Source organism: Ixodes scapularis, unplaced genomic scaffold (genome assembly GCF_016920785.2).
Source record: "Ixodes scapularis isolate PalLabHiFi unplaced genomic scaffold, ASM1692078v2 PGA_scaffold2__306_contigs__length_199485367, whole genome shotgun sequence".
Taxonomy (NCBI): domain Eukaryota; kingdom Metazoa; phylum Arthropoda; class Arachnida; order Ixodida; family Ixodidae; genus Ixodes; species Ixodes scapularis.
Window position 1 is genome coordinate 41,619,326 of NW_024609857.1, and position 20,820 is coordinate 41,640,145.

General features: G+C 46.7%; 1 protein-coding gene across 3 annotated transcripts; it reads right to left on the reverse strand.

Moving 5' to 3' along the window:
- Positions 1-560: 560 nt before the first annotated feature.
- LOC8036249 (protein held out wings) lies at positions 561-19,541 on the reverse strand. 3 transcript variants are annotated; one of them, XM_002411747.5, is made up of 9 exons: positions 19,309-19,541; positions 14,888-15,021; positions 14,219-14,335; positions 13,166-13,309; positions 8,822-8,912; positions 8,237-8,287; positions 7,845-8,150; positions 5,557-5,644; positions 561-3,632 (listed from the first exon to the last, which is right to left on the reverse strand). In XM_002411747.5, the coding sequence occupies exons 1-8, from the start codon at positions 19,433-19,435 to the stop codon at positions 5,574-5,576; spliced, it is 1,041 nt and encodes a 346-aa protein (XP_002411792.2). In that variant the 5' UTR covers positions 19,436-19,541; the 3' UTR covers positions 561-3,632; positions 5,557-5,573. The 3 variants fall into 3 exon arrangements, with proteins under 3 accessions (XP_002411792.2, XP_029842925.1, XP_029842926.1); XM_029987065.4 differs by having other exon boundaries at positions 8,237-8,347; XM_029987066.4 differs by lacking the exon at positions 8,237-8,287.
- Between the last annotated feature and the right edge of the window lie 1,279 nt (positions 19,542-20,820).

The window sequence follows — 20,820 nt, forward strand, 5'->3', positions numbered from 1 at the left end:
CGGCTCGCTCCATCGAAATTATTGCTTTCAAATTTGAGAAGAAAAAAAAAAAAAAACAACTTGGGGGAGGGAAGTTAGCAATTAAGAGTTCATGCAAACTGCACTGCAGCCCGACCATTCATTTTATGAAGCAGCGGCCACCTCCTGGAATATCATTGAAACATAGGCCAGGTTGTTTTTACAGCGCTCCATTGCCGACTGAAAATGGGAAAGTGCAACGGATCCTCTGCCTTTTCCCCTTTGCGAGGTGTCCAGTTGCAAGTGATTGCCAGAGTATGCTGCACTCTGTAAAATTCAGTGGGTCTGTATGGGCTTTGCATATTTTGATCGTCTTGTATCAGAAGTTCAAAAAAACATGTTTGCAGCTCAAACTTTTGGCTTCAAAGTAGCACGAAGAAAAATGGTTACATACCGAACATCGGTCCTTGGCACATCATTTGGTAGTTCATTGTTGCAGCCTTTGAAACACAACTTTTCCGTCACCCAGTACTACAAACTTTAAGAGGAGATTGTGACAAAGTAACGAAACAACGGAAGCATCCACAATAATTTCTCTTGAGGGGGAAAAAAAATGAGAATTCTCGCTTTATTACTGTGAGAATGAAATTAAGTACAGAATCATGAACGCACGTTGGACCATCAAAAACAAGACCGCTCAGTCTGCAAACTGGTCGAAAAAGTACAACTCCATCTCCATATAACCTGTTAGGCTGTACTTCGTGCTTTGTTGGCTGTCATGCAAAGGAAAGAACTTCGTTGGGCACTGTTGGAACGGCCATTTTAAAAGCAGAACGAAGCCTCCCCAGTCAAGTATTTATCTTCAATTAGGAGGAGAAAGAAAACCCAAGTACATGACATTCAGGTCAAATCGACACCAATTTGCTTGCTGATGAAACGAGGCTAATGGGCATTTGCAATTTACAAAGGAGAGAAACTTGCACATTTTTATGCACAGTTATGAAACTAAATGTCCGAAACAATGCGAGCTGAAGCCTCCCGAGAACTAAACTGCCACCACAACAAGTAAAGTGAGTGCCAACTTTCGCTGGCATTCAACGGCTGTTGAGTTGACCAGCAACAGAAATTCGGCGAACGAAACATACTAAGCCAGATTGCTTTAGGTACTGCAGGTTGGATTGGACAAATTGGGCAAAAACTAAACCAAAAGCAAAGGGCTGAAATTTAAACATTATATCGTGGTAAGATGCAACACTAGTATTAAGCTTGTAACCATACACTGCAGTCAATGAAGAGGCAGTACTACTCGCACATTTTGTTGGTTCAGCTCGCACGGATCAGATTCCACAACTCAAGAAAAGAACAAATGTAGTTTCTTTGGGATGATGGCTACACCAACCCAAAGATCAGTCGCTGAATAGAAAAAAAATGCTAACTTTGGCACTGTCAGAATTCCGAACTAGGAAGTTGCCCAGCTGGACGCAGTCAAAGTCCAACTGCATGTTCAGCTTGGCACCTGAACTGCACTATACGGTCCAAGGAAACATCCCAAAGTACAAGAAAACTTTGAAAAAAAAAAAAAACTGTGCGGCGGTGAGATTCAGTCTTTAAGCTAGCACAAAGGCTAGGAGTAAATAAATCTGTAAATGGCAAAAAAAAAAAAAAATAATAGAGCAATGTGACAGTGTGTAAAGATGGAAGGAAAACAAAGAAACTGAGGAAAACAATCTCAATCAGATCTCCGAGGATGTCACCTTTCGAAGAGTGACAACAAAAGAAAAAGTTAAGTAACCTTGCAACACAACTGCTCAATGAAATGAAGAGTTGTGGTCATACAAGGTGCCGCTGAACAAGTATTTGAGGTCAAACTGAACAATGCTTCGACTGCAGATATAAACCACTAGTTGCAACCGATGTACCTAATCTGTTCCCAACTTTCTAGGGAGTCGCACTTGACTATCAATTCTTTATTGCTGGTATGCAACGATTTAGTCTGAAGAGAAGACCAAAAAGTTTAGAACAATTTTTCCATTAGTGAGCCGACGAAACTTTGGTCCTACGTGCAAGTTAACGCCTTGGCAACGAGGGCACTTACAAGGTCCCTAAATTGGGTCCGGTGAAATCACCGGTAAACCAAAACAAGCCACACCAAATGGCAAGCCAACCTTTTAACTGTTCCCTATATAAGAACCTTTAAAAATGCCCCCATCAATCTATCAACAAAATTTGGCTTTACACATCGAGGCTGATGGTAGACTGGGTGTCTGATCCTTTCACAAGACATACAGGCTTCCAGAGCTTGTGGATTAGCCATATACAGCCTTCAACACAAATGAGATTTTAGCAGACCTGCAACATAATGTGCAAGCTCTGTGCTGTTCTCCAATATTTTCAAGCTGCACGTTTGGAAAGGTAACCTGCAAAAGCACAATTTATGAAAAAAAAAAAAGAGCTGCCCTCGGCATCACCTTCACAACCTGAAAAACACCACTCATTCTAACAAGCTTTTTTTTCGCCGCTCAAGTCGTCCTTTGTTGGGACGAACACATTAACAATTTAAAAAAAAAGGGGATAAATGTTTCTAGACACAAGTCATGGGTGTAAAATATAAAGGGCAAATTATGTACAGAAATAACTTAAGTAGTAGTGTTTGTGTACCTTTTTGTACAGTAAAGAGGGAAAAAAAAAGTCCAAGGAATAAGCAGTAGCACCTCTTGTGTAACACTTAAAGAAAAGTTGGATGTTTCAGACGCATACAGATGTGCACACACACACACGGGGGTATATCAAAGTTCCAATTAAACATAGAAAAGTAAAAAAAAATAATAAAGACATGAGCTGCATTATTTTTCACATGACAGTAGACCGCATAATGGTCTTAAGGCACTGAGACTTTTTGCTTCTCAAAAACAGTTATTGCACCTACAGCTGGTCTACACTTCGAAACTATGATCACAGACCTAGTCTATAAATGCATAGAGTAATCAGTTTCCACTAGCTGTCGAAACCTAAGGCACGTCTCCAGCATCAGCAAGAGAAAACTCATGGTCCTTTAAAACCAATTTAGCAGCCACAAAAAAAAAATCGACTTATGCATTTCAGAAATCACAGGAGTTTCTATAGCTTAAAGAGGGGATTGCTCAATCTCTCCCTCCAGCCTCCTTGTACTACTAGCAGTGCCTGCAGTCAAAATGAGAGTATTGTTGTAAGTGTAACCCCCCCACCACCACGCTGGCCTTGTATAAAGAGTTCCGCCGAGCTGCATCCACTGTTCAGATCCAACACTGCCCTTGGCATAGCTGCAAGTGGGTCTTTCTAAACCCTGACGAAGGCCTCCAACAGGAAAAAAAGACCACTTCTTCGGGAAGTCGTTGACACACACACACAATAGCCAAGAAAAAAAATTGTGTATGCAGTAATGCACCAGTAGCATTAGAGAAGAGAGAAACATCCGCTGTCAGAGACAGCGACACAGAGCAAGGTGTGAGCACTTGAAACAACAAGAACTACGTAGCACAGACAAAAAAAAATCGAAAGGAGTGGACAGAAGTTCCGCTTTTTACCACCGCAGCCGGCGTTAGTCCGAGCACAGCCGAGCTTTTCCAAGGGGTCAGTGGGTGGGGGGTTAGTGGTCTTCGTTTGGCGGACGGAAGATTGTGGTGGATGGATGGAGTCTGGGTTAACGGACCGGAAACAAAAAGAGCAGGAGAAAAAAAAAAAAAAAAGAGAGACTGTTAGTAGTAGTTCTCGTATGGCAATATATTAAAAATTTCTCTTCTTTAAAAGTCGGAGAAAATGCAACACACACACACACATGACAATCCATTAGTCTCTGCCCGAAACAAGGCTATGCTAGGGTTCCCCTGCACCCACCACAAGACACCTCGTCGAAATTTAGATCAAAAATAAAAAAAGACCGCTTCTAAAGCAGTTGCATGTGGCAGGCCCATTCATGTCTGCCACAGCAAGGTTACACTAGGCTTGGTTTACGAGGGGGGAGGGGCAGGGCTAAGGAAGCAGAGTTTAGGCCCGCAACGTTGGGGAACCACGCTGACTTAGGCTAGTTGAACCCTGCGAGACTACTTCATTTCACCTTACGTACGGATGCAGCTAACACTAGGAGCCGACGAGACCAATCCAACAATGTCAAAAGCGCAATTCACTAATCCCTCCCTGTACACCATTGGTTCGGCGACAATACAACACATACAGAAATGCGACGAATGCCATGTTGGTAAGCCGTTGAAGCTGTAAGATTGGTCCTCCTAGCATCGGCTGCATCTGAACTCTGGGTGACCTGGCGTACCTCCGTAGCAGGCAGAGAAAAGCCAAGACCAGCTCATCCCACAAAGACCTTCACTCTTTCCGCTTGAGCGGAGCAAATGCCGAAGGAGGAACCCACCAAGTCTGGCAAGCAGAGAGCTTTGTGGGTAGGGCTCGTCTTGCAGCAGGAATGTGCAGGTGCCGTCGACACCCAGGGGACAGCGTGTGCAACAAAACGTTGACCGGGCGAAAGCGGTTACTAGAGAGAGTAGCGCAAAATTCACGAAACAAGTCTTGTGTGCAAGCTGCCCCGGGAGCGGTTTGTTTCGTCCCGAGACGAGGAAAAGCGCGGACAGAGAGAAAAGGAAAGAGCGACAACCGTACAAGTAGTGTTTGGCCAGTTCTTCCCGGGAAGATATTAATAGTGCAGTGTCAAAAGAGCCAATCCCCGCCAAAAAAGAAAAAGGTCCGCAATTTAGGCGAGTTAGGCGAAAGAAGCAGAATTACGACACTCATAAAAAGCAAGCCGGAAACTCCGGCTGCCCCTGGTAAAAGCATCGGATATTTGAGAGCAAAAGGTGGGACGCTCATGTGTAAAAGAGGGGCACGCCTCAGCGGGCGCAAAAACCACACTATGAAACCTATCTGCAGCCTTTTATAAAGTCAATTTATTTTTTTTTTTTCAAATATAGAATATGTATAATATAATATAAATAACATCTTAACCAACGGTATGTACAACTTTTCTTCCGAAGGAGAAGACACAATGCTCAACACAAAAGGGGGTGTGGTAGAAAAAAAAGCTATGGTACAAAATTTCTTGACCAAAAATGCCAAGAACGATGTTGAGCAATGTGCACAAGTGTGTCTACCTTCAAATCACCACAAAAGGAGAAAAAACACACGACCTCTTCGGACGACAGTGCGAGGAAAAAGCCCCACAGACCCTACGACAACCTCCCTCCCCTAAAATGGCACTGTTGCTTTCAGGATCCATACCAGAGACCCTATCCCCACGAAGCAAAGGGCGCGTCCAGCACGCCTTATCTTTAACCATAGAAAAGATTGCCAACAAATGCGTGTCAGCAGTACGCCCCCCCCCCCCCCCCCCCCCCGGAAAAAAAAACTAAAAGAAAAAAAAAGGGGGGGGGGGGGGGGCAATTAGAGTCTAAAGACCAAATGGGGCTCGCAGACCGAAGCCCAAATCCAAGCCGAGACAAAGCCGACCAGCGCGCCGGGGGGCAGACCTCGGCTACAGATGTGGCTTTGGCCAGGAGGGCAGATTTGGCGGGGAGCGTGCAACGACAAGACAAAAAGGGCAGCAACAACACCAACCTTGGGGTTAGGCTCTACTATAGAGACCCAATCCGCTGGTAAGGATGTTCGCGCATCGTCAAATGACGCCTCTGTTTTGCTGCAGCACCTGAGTAGGCAATTTGGGGAAGGAAACCACGAAGCATTACAGACGAGCACTCAAAAACACGCGCAATCGTGCCGGCAAAATGCGCTGGGACATGTTGACACTCCCGTGATGCACCACCCTAGCAGGCCAAACAGTGTCGGAACGCAGAGCTACGGTCGCCGACAGGCACCAGCCACACAGCTACGAGAGTTTGCGCAGAAGTGTGTGCAATGACAAGCACTATGCAGAGCTAAAAATAAAACTTTGAAACCTCTACGCTTGCTCGATATATAACTGAGAAAAAGCTCAATTCACCAGGATAGGAATGCTACACATATATGTATATATAAAATTGTACACCCAAAGAAAAAAAAAAGCTCAGTGTTTTCAACACCTTAAGCAGGCCCTTCAAGTTTGTAACCTTGACTAGAACAGTCATGGGCACAGACACCCACGCCCAGAACACAGGCCAATTCAACTAAGTGCGCAAACCTCGAGCTCGAGGTTTTTTTATTCTTTCAGGAGAAGGGGGGTGCACCACGGGCACATTTTGCTCACACAGTACATATTTCTCAAAATGGGCTCATATGAATAAAGGCTACAATGTGTATATATATACAGCAACGTGTATATTTCACTGTTCTGAAAGGAGCACGCAACAAAAGACCACAGAGAAATGCATGCAGAGAAACTGACCACTAGGTGGCGACAATAATAATCGTAAAAGGACACTGGGCATCAACATCGTGGAATAGCACTTTCTGCTTTAAAGTTCTATGAGGTAGGTATACATAAAAAAAATCCGTCAAGCAAGGTTCAGGGCTCTTTACAGCATGGTGTATACATATCTATATATATTTATATATATATGTATATAAAGAAAAAAAAATGGCTTTGGAAACAAGCAATAAATTAAGGGAAAAAATCCTCTCCACACACTCACATATATACATATATATATATAGGCCTGTCTATAGAAAGCAAGAGAGGAATCCATATATACATATCTACAAACACACCCACATGCGTCCACTCTTCCGAGGCCAGAATATATAAAGAAGGATTGTGCAATATCGCAACAAATGCCGTCGTGGTAAGAGCACCGGGGAGCTGCAGGGATCTAGCTACAAACACTCTCGAGAAAGAAAAACAGTCGCTGGTCCCCACGCCACAATTGTATGTACGTGCAACACAGCTACAGGTGAAAGAAAAAAGACAAAACAATTGCACTGGGCAGCACCTGGGGGACAAAAACAACAAAAAGTACTCTTGCCCGCTAATTTAACAAAAAAAACTCGCCTGGAATGTCAAAAAAAGGATCCCTGAACAGACTGCAGAGTGTAAATCTCCCAAAGGCTTGTCACAACTCTCTCCGCTCGCCTCTCCTTTCTAGACAAAATGGAATGAAAATGCTACGGGGAAACTCCTCTTCTATACGATCTCCTCCCTCAACTTTGCTAGGCCCACACGGGAAAAAAAAAAAGGGGGCAAACAAACCAAACTCTTCTCTGTCGAGGAAGAAAGGAGGCGGAGAAACTAATCCGCCCGTCACGTTTGCAGAGCCCGAAACTTTGGCAGCCAAAATGCCCAGTGCCTCTCGATATGTAAAGCCTGGCTCAAAAGAGTCGTGGTCCTGACTGTGGCCGAGCGAGTCTAGTCGCCGCCACCGAGTTCCAACTGGCGCCCTCTCCGGTGCTTTGTCGTCAAACAGTCCCCCCTGCTCTCCCCGCTTCTACAGGGAAGAACGAAGCAACCCGTTTTCTCGGCACGTCCCGTCACGCCCCTTGGCAGCCGTTGAGACCCTCGTGCACCCACCTCCCCGAAAACAACTAACAACGTCGACGACGAGGCAAGAACCAGCTTTCCCCATGAAGCAGGTGGCGCAAACACTAAACAAACGCGAAACAAATATAGGGAAGCACCTCCGTTGAACTGCCGTACGCCGAAACACCGACGAATTCTCGCCAAACAGAAAGGTAGCAGATATCGTCCCTGCCCAGCCGTGCCCGGCTTTCGCCAGACGACCCTTCTCCCGGGTCGGCGAACAAGAGGAGAAACGGAAGCAGCAGGGGGCACAAAAAAATCACGTGCCAGCCGACCAACTAAACAGTTCGCAGAGGGTGGGGGAGGGGAGTCGGTGAGGGGAAACACCCCCAGAAGGAAAGGAGGGCCGTCGGGAACGAGTCGCACACTGGCACCGCTCATCGTCCAAACAACCCACCGGCCGGGGAGTGATCCGGCGCATATTCGGCAAGCAGCGGAGATGTCAGCGCCGCATACTGGTGGTAGTCTGGGTAGGCCGCGTAGAGCAGGCCGGCTTCTCCGGGCGCAATCAGGGGCGGGGGCGGTCCCGAGCCGTTGAGGAGGGCGCTGGGGGGTCCCACGGGCAGGCCGCGGGGCGACAAAATCAGTGGCGCCCCCAGCGGCGCAGATTGGGCGCGCAGCGGCGAGGTGAGCGCCACAGGCGGAGGCGGCCCTGCAGCCATCAACCTCTGCGCATCCGCTGCCGACAGTGCCAGCCCCATCGCTGTTCGAGTTTCCAAAGAGAAGAAAGCAGAAAGGTTCCGTTGAGCACTGGCGCTGCAGTCAAACGGGCGGGGTGCGGAGTTTTACCTGTGGGACTGAATGCAGCTTTGGCAAAGGGGTTGTGCTCAAAACCAAGACCTGGGTGGGAGAGACCAGGCTCGCCATGGTACAAACAGCCCATGAAACCACGCAGTAGTACTACAAACAGCCGCAAGAAAGCGCAGCAAGAGAAAACGGCACACTGCACTTTCACTCTTCAAAGGCACACACACATACATACGCTAGAGTCGACAACGGGCAAAGAACGCAGTACGTGCTCTGCCTCAAGCGCGAGCTTTCTGCCTTTGGTGCTTCGCCGCACGTGCAGCCAAGGCCCAGCGGAAGGCACCGAGCGCACGTTGGAGGCGTAGCGTCTACCGAGTCCTTAACAAGTCGCCGACTATAGCCAACACAATGCGCACTCGTCCAGAGTGGACCGACAACACATCCGGAAGCAAGCTAGAAATGCGAAAGCCAAAGGTCTAGTATACTCTTTCTCGCTCAATTTTGTGGGTTCGGACAATGAAACATTCAAAGCCATGCACAGTGCAAGTAAACCTAGAACCGAGAGCATTATGAATGCTAAGAATTGACAAAACGGGACGTGGGTCCCAGTTGGGAAAGCTTGCTCACCAGCTCCCTTGGCACTGCTGTCTCTGTAGGTTCCGTTTATGATGGCCAGTTCCATCAGCTGCCGCTTCTTGAGTTCGTCTTCGCCTTCAGTCTGTCGAAAGCCAAATGCCCAATTCAAACCAAAGCTACGTGCGGCTTGGCAACGGACCACCAGATGCCCGAAGGGTAGGTGTAATAAACGGCGTCCAGATTAGGTACCCCAATTCAAAATTTCTAGGATCTATAAAGAAACAGCTCTAAAAACTAGCAGTTCTTCATACCACAAAAATAAACTACACATCACGAGAAGGCCAGAATTCCCCAAATATAATTTCGACTTGTGGTTACCAAGTGAAAAGCTAAAAGTAGAATTTGCTTGCGAGGGAACATTATCCAACAGGAGAAGTGGATGGAGCATGTCTAGTCTCCAAATTGTATTCAAGTGTTTTGCAGAAAAAAAAAACAAATGTTACCAGAGCTGTGTTTACTAACTGGGTCAACAAGTGTGGGCCGGCAGATGCAGCAGAGAAAGAGCAGTGTTTACATGCAAGTGCATAATGGGCACTAGACCACAAGAGCATTTTGCATCATACACCAATTCGCTGTGCAATGATTTTTGGAATTTGGCCAATTAACTGCGGGAATTCATCTGCATCACTTATGGAACAAACAACAGAAAACCACATTTTCTTGCGCGCACTAGTTTTTATTTAGAAAAAATTAAATCAATCGAAGGTCCAAGTGCCTTTCAACTATCGCCTCATATTTCGAGTGGCATGCTCTGGGGCAAAACCTAGTTTTTCGTTGGGTTCACCCTTCAGAAACCCCAGCTGCTTCCACCGTGACTGTAGACTTGTCAAAGATTATTATCGTCGAAGGATGCGGCAAGGAATAAACGCAAAAGACTGTTTGCAACGGCTAGCAGCGGAGGGGCGCAGGTTCTGTTGACTTCCGAGTGTCCCCCAGAGACATGTCACCGTAGTTCACGTAACCCTACATGCAACAGCAGATCGGCAAATAATTGGTTTTTGCTTTGCGTTACGCAGCGGAACAGCAGTTTTCGGCGCAAGATTCGTTTTTGCCATCACTAATTTATCCTGCTTTCTTAGCAACTGAAATGAAGCGACCATGTCTATGCAGTTGAATGACCCATCTGACACCTGCTAAGGTGGTAAAACCTTGTTTTCCTAAGCTTGTGGCAAGACAGTGATCACACTGTATCACGCAGTGCTTTTCTCGTGCACAAAGTTTTGACTCCGTATTTGTCGTCCGTGTAAAGTCTTCGTTTTCGATAAGAAACATAATTCCATTCGAAACAGGATGACTTTCCGCAAGTTCACATCTAAAAGCTGTCTGCAAGTTCAAATATGAAAACAGAATTTCTCGCAGAAGTGGGTTGTCAATGATCTTGCTATTTACCATAAAATACCGGGACAGCACTCAACCCACTTCACTGAAAACTGAAAGAAATGGGCGCTTGTCCAGTCAAATCAGGCTCTTAACACATAATTTGCAAAATTCAAAAGTTTGGAACATGTTAATAGTGGGCGCTTGAATGAAGGGGGTGCTTCCTCGGTATTTTACAGTAGGCCTTCGGCGTGCTGCTTTAAAGGGATGCTGAACCGAAATCTGGATTCTCCAAAACACGCGACAAAATCGTGCAACAGGATGCTACAAACACCAAAACACCACTCATACAGCGATATCTCGAACGGATGACCGTATTTTTCAAGAAAAGGAGGCGCATTTGGTAGGAATGTTGACGTCATGCTTCTCTGAGATGGAGAGGGAACGGCCTCGCGTCTTCTCCGCCTCGCAGCCTTGAGGAAGCGAAACGAAGAGAGGACGAAACTAGGTATCTTGACGGTCACGCGCCTCGTCGGCCTGGTTCAATCTCGACTTCGTTTTCCAAAAATACGGTCGTCCACTTGAGATATCGCCTTACTAGTAGTGTTGTAGGGATTGTAGCGTCCCGCCTACATCTCCAGCATTGTTTTTTTGAAATCCAAATTTCGGTTCACCGTCCCTTTAATGAATCAACAAACTATAGAGATGAGCAAATAAAGGTTCAAACGGTACAACGTTGAATCACCATTCAGTTTCAGCAGTACAAGGAGGAACACCGACTTGTCTGCCATTCAAAGTATGGACAGAGCATATTTTTAGTTTTTAGCAAACATCGACCTGGATGAAATTTTCACACCTATGTGAGTTCAACACAAATCAGCCAACGCTCAAAGAAAAGTTGCATTAAAGAGGAAATGCCACAGAAAACCATTCTGCATTACACTGTCGTCACTTCCAAGAAAACTTTCAAAATTTGCCTGGACATGCTTGACCCGCATGCAACATTAGCGTTTGAGCCAAGAGATGTGCAGTTCTCGGTCTTTCTGTCATGTGACAGGTCAGAAGGGAGTAGGGGACAAACTTCTTGCCTTTCTACTATGACACTAAGCACGAAAACTTTGATGTGTATGACTTTACAAAAGCTTGAGTCTACTTTCGAGGTTTCTTGCACATCACTTTATGAAACCATGGCAAGGAAAGGCATGAATGCTACACACAAGCACATACATTGTATGTGACATACAAGCACAACTATAGTAATAAAAAAAACTGCTCGAACGAGCCATGACCCACAAGCAAAGGACGCAGGTTTCAGGGTTCTTTGATCACCGGTCATCAGAGAAATGAACAGTAGCTATAAATGTTGCGACGGGCGGTGCCTTGAGCTACCTTGACCAAAAGTTCCTTTAGCAGTTTCAAGTACCTTATATATACGATTGTCAGACCACCATTGCACACCAGCAAAAAAAAAATAAAAAATCATTAGATGCGCATTTTACTGTGAACACATGAGAACGGCAAAGTTTGTTTCGAAAGCCCAACCTTCAACACGCTAGCGATGCCTTCTGGCATGCTTTGGCTGCGCATGCACGCACGAGGTGCATGAGATGGCCAGGGGTTATCGAAACTAGGAAGTTCATGCTGGAGGTGGGACAACTGAAGCTGCTCCCTGTTGTTCTCACTCCGTCCGCGACTAGACTGACTCGTCCGCACTGGTGATGTCAGTCCAGTCATCACTCCTACGTTTCCGAAGCACGTCGTTGGCGTCGTCAAACGAAATCTCGCACTTCGCAAATGACAGCATCAACCGCATCTTCCGCGCTCGCTCGGCGATCGCGGTGTACGTAACGGGTAGAGACCGATTGTGCACTTTTGCGGCGTACATTGCGAACCTGACCAACTCCGGAAGGCATCCCCACCTATCCAGACTTTAGCCTGTGGAAGCCTTTTCGTTTGCCGTCACAGTTTTAGATCCCGCGCCATTGCAGACTCCACTGGAGCATCACCCGCTCCGACGGATCAAACTTATGTCCAACAGCGCAGTTGCTAGTTGCTTCTGGGTGAACAATGGCCATAAACGAGCACCAAAAACCTAAACTGCCCAGATCACGAGTGTCAATTAAAAAAAACAGTTAGCGCTCCAGCGTGATCTCGACACTCGATCAAATGACGTGTGACCGTGAACCGTGCGAAAAACTGAAAAGAAGCCGCGGGGAGCTATGGTGGGGAGTGAGTGCTGCCATCCCCCGGGAGTCGGGTGCACCGTGCGCTGTTCACCGCCGTACATTCAAATTAATTTGCGAATTGCTATAAAAAACTGCAAAAAAAAAAAAGGATTTGTACAATGAGCGCACAGAATAGCGCAATGCTACAGGTACAGCCGACTGAACTTCTTGATATTGCGATTGTTTATTTTTTGTCAGCGGTGGAATGCTTTGGTTCGATTATAAATCGACCCCCCCCCACTTCAATTTTCAAAAGTTGAAAAATGGGTAGCCTTGCATTCGTGTAAATACAATACTTTTTTTAAATCAAAAATTTTTTTTGGGGATACTTGAAGTGCTGTTTTCCATGTAAAGTGAGGTCTAGATTTGCAAACATCATGGGATATGTGGGGCCAATGCAAACATTTATTTTTATGTCAATTTTACGACTTTGCCTGTTGCATCGACTGAAGTATATTACAGTGCCTGAAACAAGTTTCCGACCAGTGAGCTTATCGCAACATTCTATCCCCTGAATTCTCGCCCTATGACATCACAGTTGAGAATGCAGAGGTCAGCTGTGGCAGCGACACAGCAGACACCTGCGTAAGCTTGTCTTCCTTGCCAGCAACTCAACCAACCACCGGGGTCCTGATACGCCGTAGCATTAGCTGGGAGTTAGCATTCTGCTGCCGTTCTGGGGACAGTCGAATGCGGTACAAGTCGCTAAACACACCAGTCAAAGATGTGCTGCAGGAACGATGCAATTATGAATCGCGCAATCCAAGAAATAGAAAACAACCGAGGCACTCACGACTGGTACGAGCAGCTTGCGAACTTCGTCCACTGCCCTCTGCAGCTTCACGTCCGCCCTGTTGTTAGAGTCCTCCACGGTGATGAGCACGTGAAGATCGTCATTGAGGTGCTCCCAGTTGGGCTTGCCCCTGTTCAGATCCTCCTGGTGTGGCCCGGCAAAACAGGCAAACAACAGTGACCCAACTGTGCACTCAACTTACACAAGGATACGAAAAGTGTTGCCTACTCCTCAGCTTAAGTCACTTGACATCGGTATTTTAATATACAGAGACAAGCCAGCCTTGCCTGGAACGTGCAACAGTGCATTCTCTGTGGAGTACTTGACCGGCACCCACTAACCAAATGATTTTCTTTGCCCACACCAAAATACGCGATGGATGATTTTCTAAACCCTGTTGATAACGAAAACAATGCATGGTACGGAGGTGTTTTATGTGGGTAGCAGATTAGTCACACATTGATCATCAGATAGTTTTCCACTAAGCAGTTCCAATCTTGCTTATTCTGAAGTACATAACCTCTAGATATTGTCCTAGCATCTGAGAATCACACATTAGTAGAACATTTAGTAAAAGGACCTCTATTATGTTTGCAGTACTAAAGGCACACCCCATGCAATCAAAAGCACACAACTTAACAATCTACGGCTCAATCGTAAGCATGCTGTAAATCCTCTACCAAAAAGCACTCATTCAGCAAACCCGACAAAGACATGCATGCAACTGAAACAAACAAGGTGTAAAGGCGTAGACGTCAGTTTTAGTAGGGAGAGAGGTGTCGTTGCCTCTGTAAATATGTTATCTGCACATATTGGGCAATGACGCCCAAGGCTAAAACAAGTCTTTTTACAGCATCCCCCATGCAAGAGTGCCCCGAGGATTCAATCACCAGCAGACAAGAGAGATCTCGCAGTAGTAGTGAGTGGCAGACAAGCCAAGAGCAAGTTGGTAGTACTCACTTCAACCCTGAGTGAAAGCATGGAACAAGAGCGCAACAAGTGTTATAGGGCGGTATGGGAAGAAGAACATACACTCGGGCTTAAGGAGCTCACCTTTTTCTTGTCCCTCATGGACCCCTTGCCACGAACCATGATCTTGCAGCCGGTCTCCTGCTCCAGCTGCTTTGCAGTCATGCCTCGAGGACCCAAAATCCTCCCGACAAAGTTGTACTGAAAGAGGCGACCAAAAAGGCCCCGTGAAACTCGCCGTCCAAAACAGCATCCCCAGATTTCAATCACTACAAGCAATTCAACAAAATGTAAAATAATTTCCATTTAGAGTATTCACTCCAGAACAAACGATTACTGCAGGTGTCTTTGACAAGCACCCACGAATGACTTGGACAGACTTTCTTTACCACTTCGGTTTGTCACTCGCTTGAACCTGCTCCTGAGAGCTAACCCGCTCCTGAGAGCTGACTGCAATGTACCGCTATAAAACTACATCCATACACCTTACACAGCAACGAACAACCCACAATGCACGCATCAGATGTGCCGCCAGTCCTATACCCGTTAAAAAGCCTTTCCCTCTCCAAATCCTGAGGTTGGACAAGATCTGCGAACCACAGCTACTCCAAACAGGCTCTCCACAGCACTTGAGATAAGGCATATCAGCTCCAGCTTACAGCACTTCACCCACAGACACACAACGGAAGCTTGCTCAAACAATTCACTGGTGGGGGGAACATACGAAGTCAAAGCAGATTGTTTGACACTCACGTCTGGGTGTTCTTTGACAGGCACATACACCTTTTCAGAGCGGCTCACAGGAGGTCCTATGCCGTCGGGAAGTACCAGCGGCTCTTTCTTCATGCCATTGATTTGGAAGAGGGAGGACCGGACCTTGCTGATCTCTGCAGTTGAGAGAAAAACATGTGGGGACACCGTAAATTGAAAAGAACCAAAAGCATGTATTTAAAGCTCAACGTTCCTGCAACAGGAATAACCCAATTAAATTACTGTGACCACCGTACTTGATTCGATCAATAATTGTGTTGCTCAGACTCCAAGAAGTTAGTTGGCCTCAATGGGTGTCTGGTATCTCTGCCGTAGACAAGAAAATCAGCCGGTGCAGTACCACCACTTGCCCAATGTCTTTAATGCTCATCACACAGTAGCGATACACGACAGCACAACGGTACCACGCTCATCCAGATTGAAATGGGCGGGGGTGAGGATCGAGCCCAAGACCCCTAGGTTCCACAGCGGAAGCTTTGCTCCACTGCATTAACACACTGCTGCTATTCCTCAATTTGGACATGAGCAGAGTTCCACATGCAAATTTTTGTTTCATCAATCAACATGTATTTGTGCATTTTTAGAAAGCACAAAAAATGGGTGTCATTTCCTTTCTTATTTTAATAGTGAGTCTGCCTTCGATGACCCACGACTGATTGCATTTGGTGGTTGTGTCTAAACCATAAAAAATGGCACGTGACCACAGAGAAGAGAGAGAGCGCTACTCCAACCGGCCAGTTCTCGATCGGCGATTTTCTGGCGGAAAGAAAACAAATTTCGAGCCGCAAACTGTGTTTTGGAGTGTTGGGCTCTCATGCCATGTACAAGATGTAAAAAAAAAAAAAAAAAAAAATTGTTATTTTATTGCAAAACTAAACTATGCTTGGCCAAACGCTCACTCTTCGCCGACAGGTAGTGCTAGAGGTCTGAACCAAATGCCACATTTCAGTACAAACCAATATTTTATCCAAAAGTTATGCGATTTTCTGAAAAATTTATTGGGAAAATAGAACCCATCTTCCCCGTTTTTCGCTTCTGGAGCCACATTATGTTCTCGAGAGCTCCGTCGGCCACCATTTTCCCATTGACATTTTCAGAAAAATTTATTAAAAACTTTGGAATAAAAGCATTTGGCGATGCATAGCTTAATTTTGCGGTGAAAACAAAACCTGTATATTTTTTTCATGGACACCCTGTACAAATCAAAACCTTGGCGAGCATAAGTACCCTGTCAGTGTCCCTTTAAAACATATCACCCTACCAGCAGATTTATTGCAAAAATGGCCCTGTGTAAGAGAAATAAATATTTGGAGTTGGTTATTATTTCAGAACCAATACAATAAGTGATGCCCTACAAAAAATACCTAAATAGGCACCAATGACACATATCACACATAATTAAAGCAGATACTTTGACTGGACCATGTTTAGTAACAAAAAATATAGTGAGGAAGTGCAGAAACAATTAATATGCAATAGTGGAAAATGAGGTGTCTGAAAATCCTATGAATCGAATAATACAGCAAACTTCATTAATGCAAATGCAGGCAGCATAGCATAGGGCCTTGCAATGGATAGATTGAATACAAAACTTTTTCTAATCACGCTCTTTAATTACAATTACGCCATGGCAGAGCATTTATTCTTTTCGACCTCATACAAACATCTCTGACCATGTGCTTTTACATCATGAGGGACTGAATGTGGTCAGGTGCTCCATATTTTGCGAACTTTCGAAATCTTTTAGAGACAGCTGATATTAATCGAGTAAAAACTAGGGACTCCATACTTAATCAATTTGGGCAAGTTTCCTTTTTCTTACTAGCCAAAATTGAAGTGGGTGTATACAATCAGTAACAGAAAGTATGGGAGCGTCGTTTCATTGTTTGCTTCAGAGAGCATCCTGAATCCTCATTTCATTTAAGTGCGAGCACATAAGCTAGAAAAGCGAGCTCCGGGCTTTCGCAAGCCACTCGGGGCACCATGCTCGCGCTTGTAGCGAGGGCTTCGCTCGTACGCAGTGTAACAGAGCTGAGTTCTCCAGACTTGCGAAATTTTTCTGAGATGCTATTCCGTGAAGAACACACATTTCAAAAATTGTTCAAAGTTGGAATTGTAACAGAGGGTGTTAATTAACAAACAAAACGAAGGAAGCGTGGACGGTGGATAAGTCATTAATTAGTGTTTTATCCGAATTTGCTGAATTAAGATGCCAAAGCAAATTCGATGGTTAGTAGGTAAACAAAAACATTCAAAAATGAAAAAAAAAAAAAAAATCTAGTGTCGTTATTTAATTGCGAAGGCAAGCAACAAAACACTTTACAAGTTCGGAAGCTGGATGAAATGCAAGGAACGAAAATTCAACATTACATTTTTTTTTGTTGAAGTTTTTTAGTTCTCGGAAGAATCAACTTTTAGAATGATCAGGAGTTGGGCATCATTTTAAGCATTGGCTAGAAACATAAGCGCCTGTCCTGTATACTTGTCCTTGTCTTTCTGTTGCGCTATTTTATATGTTTTACTAAGATAAACCAACTAGCCCAACAACGTACCCTAATAAAACGAACAATCGTCTTGCGGCTAGCTCGACAGTCAAATTTGGAACTCGCACGCATCGATGGAAACACCTTCACGACAAACTTTGCGGTCTTTTGTAGCGTTCAGAACGGGTGAAACAGTCATTAATCTTTGCGTGGCGTCGAATTACAGTCGTGATTACGTTTCCTAAGTTTACCCGGATCCCCGCTGGCAACACAGCCAGATGGCACGCAGATGCAATTCCCGCTTTGAAACAATGGCACGTTTAAGAACGCACGCTTGGCACGGATTCAGTGTCCTTCCTTCGATTCTCCAGATTCAATTTGGCTTCTGCGGAGCTTCCGGAAACGTCGGGGCGTTGGTTCATCACGAGGTGCAGCAGTTTCGAGCATCCGATATGTTCGACGACGCCGAGCAGCACCTACGACCCAAGTGGCGTCACTACTGATGGCAGCCGGCCTCGAGAAAAGTTAGCCACAAAGCTTCACAAATCAGCTTAGGTCTTCACGCCACAATTCCTCGTGTAAAGGACGAAAAAAAAACAAAAAAAAAAATACGAGCGAAGAACCGAGTTGTCGCGCTTTCAAACATACCGCCGCATTTCCGTGAACAATTAACAAAGCACGGAGGAAGGTATTCAACGCAAAGAAATCCTGAAGAAACACCGAGCAAACATTTCTTCTTCCTTCTAAGAAATACTGCTCCGTAGTGGTACCAAAGAATGAACACCCACTACCATCCCGAGGAAACATCCACGAAAAAATGAAGGGGGGAAAAAATGGAGAAGAGCATCCAAAATCATGGCCGCTGTGCCAAAGGAAACTCGGAACCAAATTTTCTGGTTCGAAACATTTCAGAGGTAGGAACTACGCGCGCTGAAACTAAAAATCCGATCATATATACCACGAAAAATCACCGCTACAACGAGGAAACGGGATCTCACAAAACGCCATCGGAAGAAAGGCGAAACAAAGTTTTCTTCTCTGACGGATAAAGTTTCACCCGAGTCGCTCGTTAAACTTTTTCGAGCGGCAAAGATCAAAAGGACTTCGCTGAAATAGTTTGACAGTAGCCCTGGGTCCACGGAACCGCAACCGAAAAAGACAGGTGCGGTCTCCGCACCAGGTTCGGAGGGTTGTAAACCTGCCCGACGGTGAAAGAAACAAAAAAAATTCGGAATCCATGCCGTCACGGTCCGAAGCGTCCCACACCTGCCCGCGTCCCAAAAGGCACCTGTTCACTCGGCTCCCGAGGAGTGGGAGGGGGTGGTGATGGTCCCAGCTTACCGACGAGTGTCCGAAACGAGGAAAAATCCAGGAAGCATCCGATTACATTCCGGGGGATGCGGGGCGAGCACCACAACTCCGTCGGCGGCAGCGGCGATGGAGAGGCAAAAAATCCAAGATGGCGGCGCTTGTCAGTAGGCTTACAACCATCGGAATGCGCCTCAATTTGCGCCTCCGCGACGAGCTTTCGGCCGTCTTCGTCCCATTTTATCTCGGTTCCTTCGGTAGTCACAAAACCGGGAACACAGCCGGGTGTAGGGGCGGGAGGCTGACTTGGTAGGCACACTGCTTGTCGCACGAGCGCGGCGTCACCGCGGACGCCGGTTTTTGCCGCACGGGGAAAACTGGAACCGAGCAGCCACCCCCTCCACCCCAAACTTTCGCGTGACAAGGGGCGGAACGAAGCACATTGCCGTCGTCGACGCAAAACGGCGACGCAAAACACACCGCCGACTTGACACGGAATCCTCTTGAGCGTTTCGGCGGAAGGAGCGACTAGGCTTACGCGCGAATACGGTCGCCGTGAGGAGGGGTTCGCACCGTAGAGGGGTCTCGTGACACTTCGTGCGACCAACTTACCTTCGTCGAGCAGTCTCTCCAAGTGAATAAACACGTTGGGAAAAGCGGCCAGTTGCTTCTTGTCTTTGAGCAGTTGCGCGAGGTAGTCGGCTATGCTTTGCGTGCTGTTATTGGAGTTCTCGCCCATCGCGCCCTCACTGTGCGCCGACACTGGTTGGGAGAGATGATGCAGCGCGAGCCTCCAGCCTTGCCGTACTGCGTCTAATCTACTGGACGAACTCGCCGGATTGACCTTCCAAGGTACCCAACGCGCAGGCGCGAGGCTCTGGGACGTTCCATTCCGCCGCGCGGGGGGGGTGAGGGGTAATGGGAGGGGGGGTGCTGGCTTCTTCGTGGGGAGGGGCGAGCCGATCCTGCTCTCTCGCCTCACTTCTTGGGGACTGCTCTCCACTCCTCCTCCTACCACTCCTACTCCGTGTGCTCTCTCGTGTGGAGTAGGGGATCGAGCGAGCGAACGAGCATTCGCGCAGCGGGGCGGCGGCACACATGTCGTTTAAATGGTCCCGTAACCCGGCGTTCTAGACGGTACCAGCGGGGTTCGCACGCTCGGTCGCCTTCTTTAGCGCGTAATGAATCGCGTTTCGGCGACGATGGGCCCAACTGGCGCAGTTTGGGTGGTAGTTAGGTCGCTCGAAGTGACAGGTTTTGTTGTGTTCATTCTAGCGTCTCCGTGCGCTGTTGTCGAGCCAGCAGCCTCGCTACTTGGCTGGGCAGTGGGGGCAGGTGGTGACGTTTTTCTTCTTCTCTTGCCGTCGTAGTACGAGCGCCCAAGGACGACTTTTGGTTTTAATCGGGAGTGGGCGCAGCGGAGGTTGAGGAGGGGGCACCAAGGAGAAGGCGGAGGTAGGCGTGAAGAGGAGTGCGTAGTAGTGCTGCCGCGGCAGATGCCTTTCTTGGATCCGGAGGGGGGAACGGTCCACGACTTCGTGCGCGGGGCGGCCGTGCGCTCGACCGCGGCGGCGGTGCCGTACGCATGCCCCCGCGTTGCGAACGCATTTTTTGAGGAAAGATATTTTGATGGCTTCTCCGCTGCTTTGTGTAGTAGTGCCACGCAAGATATATAAAAAAAAAAAAAAAAAAAAAAAAGAGTGAACGAAGAAGCTGTTGTTCTCGTGTGCAACTTCCACCGTGCCGCCAAACTCGTCGTGCATATATTTCTTTCCTACCTTCTTTTCTTTTATTCAAACATTATTGACGAAACACACACACACACACATGAACATGAAGTTATTATCGGCAGGTGTCCAATACATAGCTTACACTGACTTGAAACCAATGCTTCCATCTCTATTAGTGACTTTCAAGTTAAAGTTGACAGAGAGCATGTAGCAACGTCGGAGTTTTGTCATGTCCCGATTACCTTCCACTGCGCTGCGAGCGTTTGTTTTTGTTGTGTTGGTTTTGTTTCCCCAAGTAAGCGCCTGACAACACTGGCAACGGAGCATTTTAGATTTCGCTCCAGTGTTTTTTGGTACCGCGGGACGTGCTATGCTTTTCGCTTTACGTGCACAT

Excerpts from the sequence above, each read along its gene's own strand:
- LOC8036249 (XM_029987065.4), bottom strand. The coding sequence starts at position 19,435 with ATGGGCGAGAACTCCAATAACAGCACGCAAAGCATAGCCGACTACCTC. Across the intron at positions 14,336-14,887 it reads CTGTCAAAGAACACCCAGAC|TACAACTTTGTCGGGAGGAT; the intron begins GTGAGTGTCAAA and ends CGCCTCTTTCAG. Across the intron at positions 8,348-8,821 it reads CAGCAGTGCCAAGGGAGCTG|TACTACTGCGTGGTTTCATG; the intron begins GTGAGCAAGCTT and ends GGCTGTTTGTAG.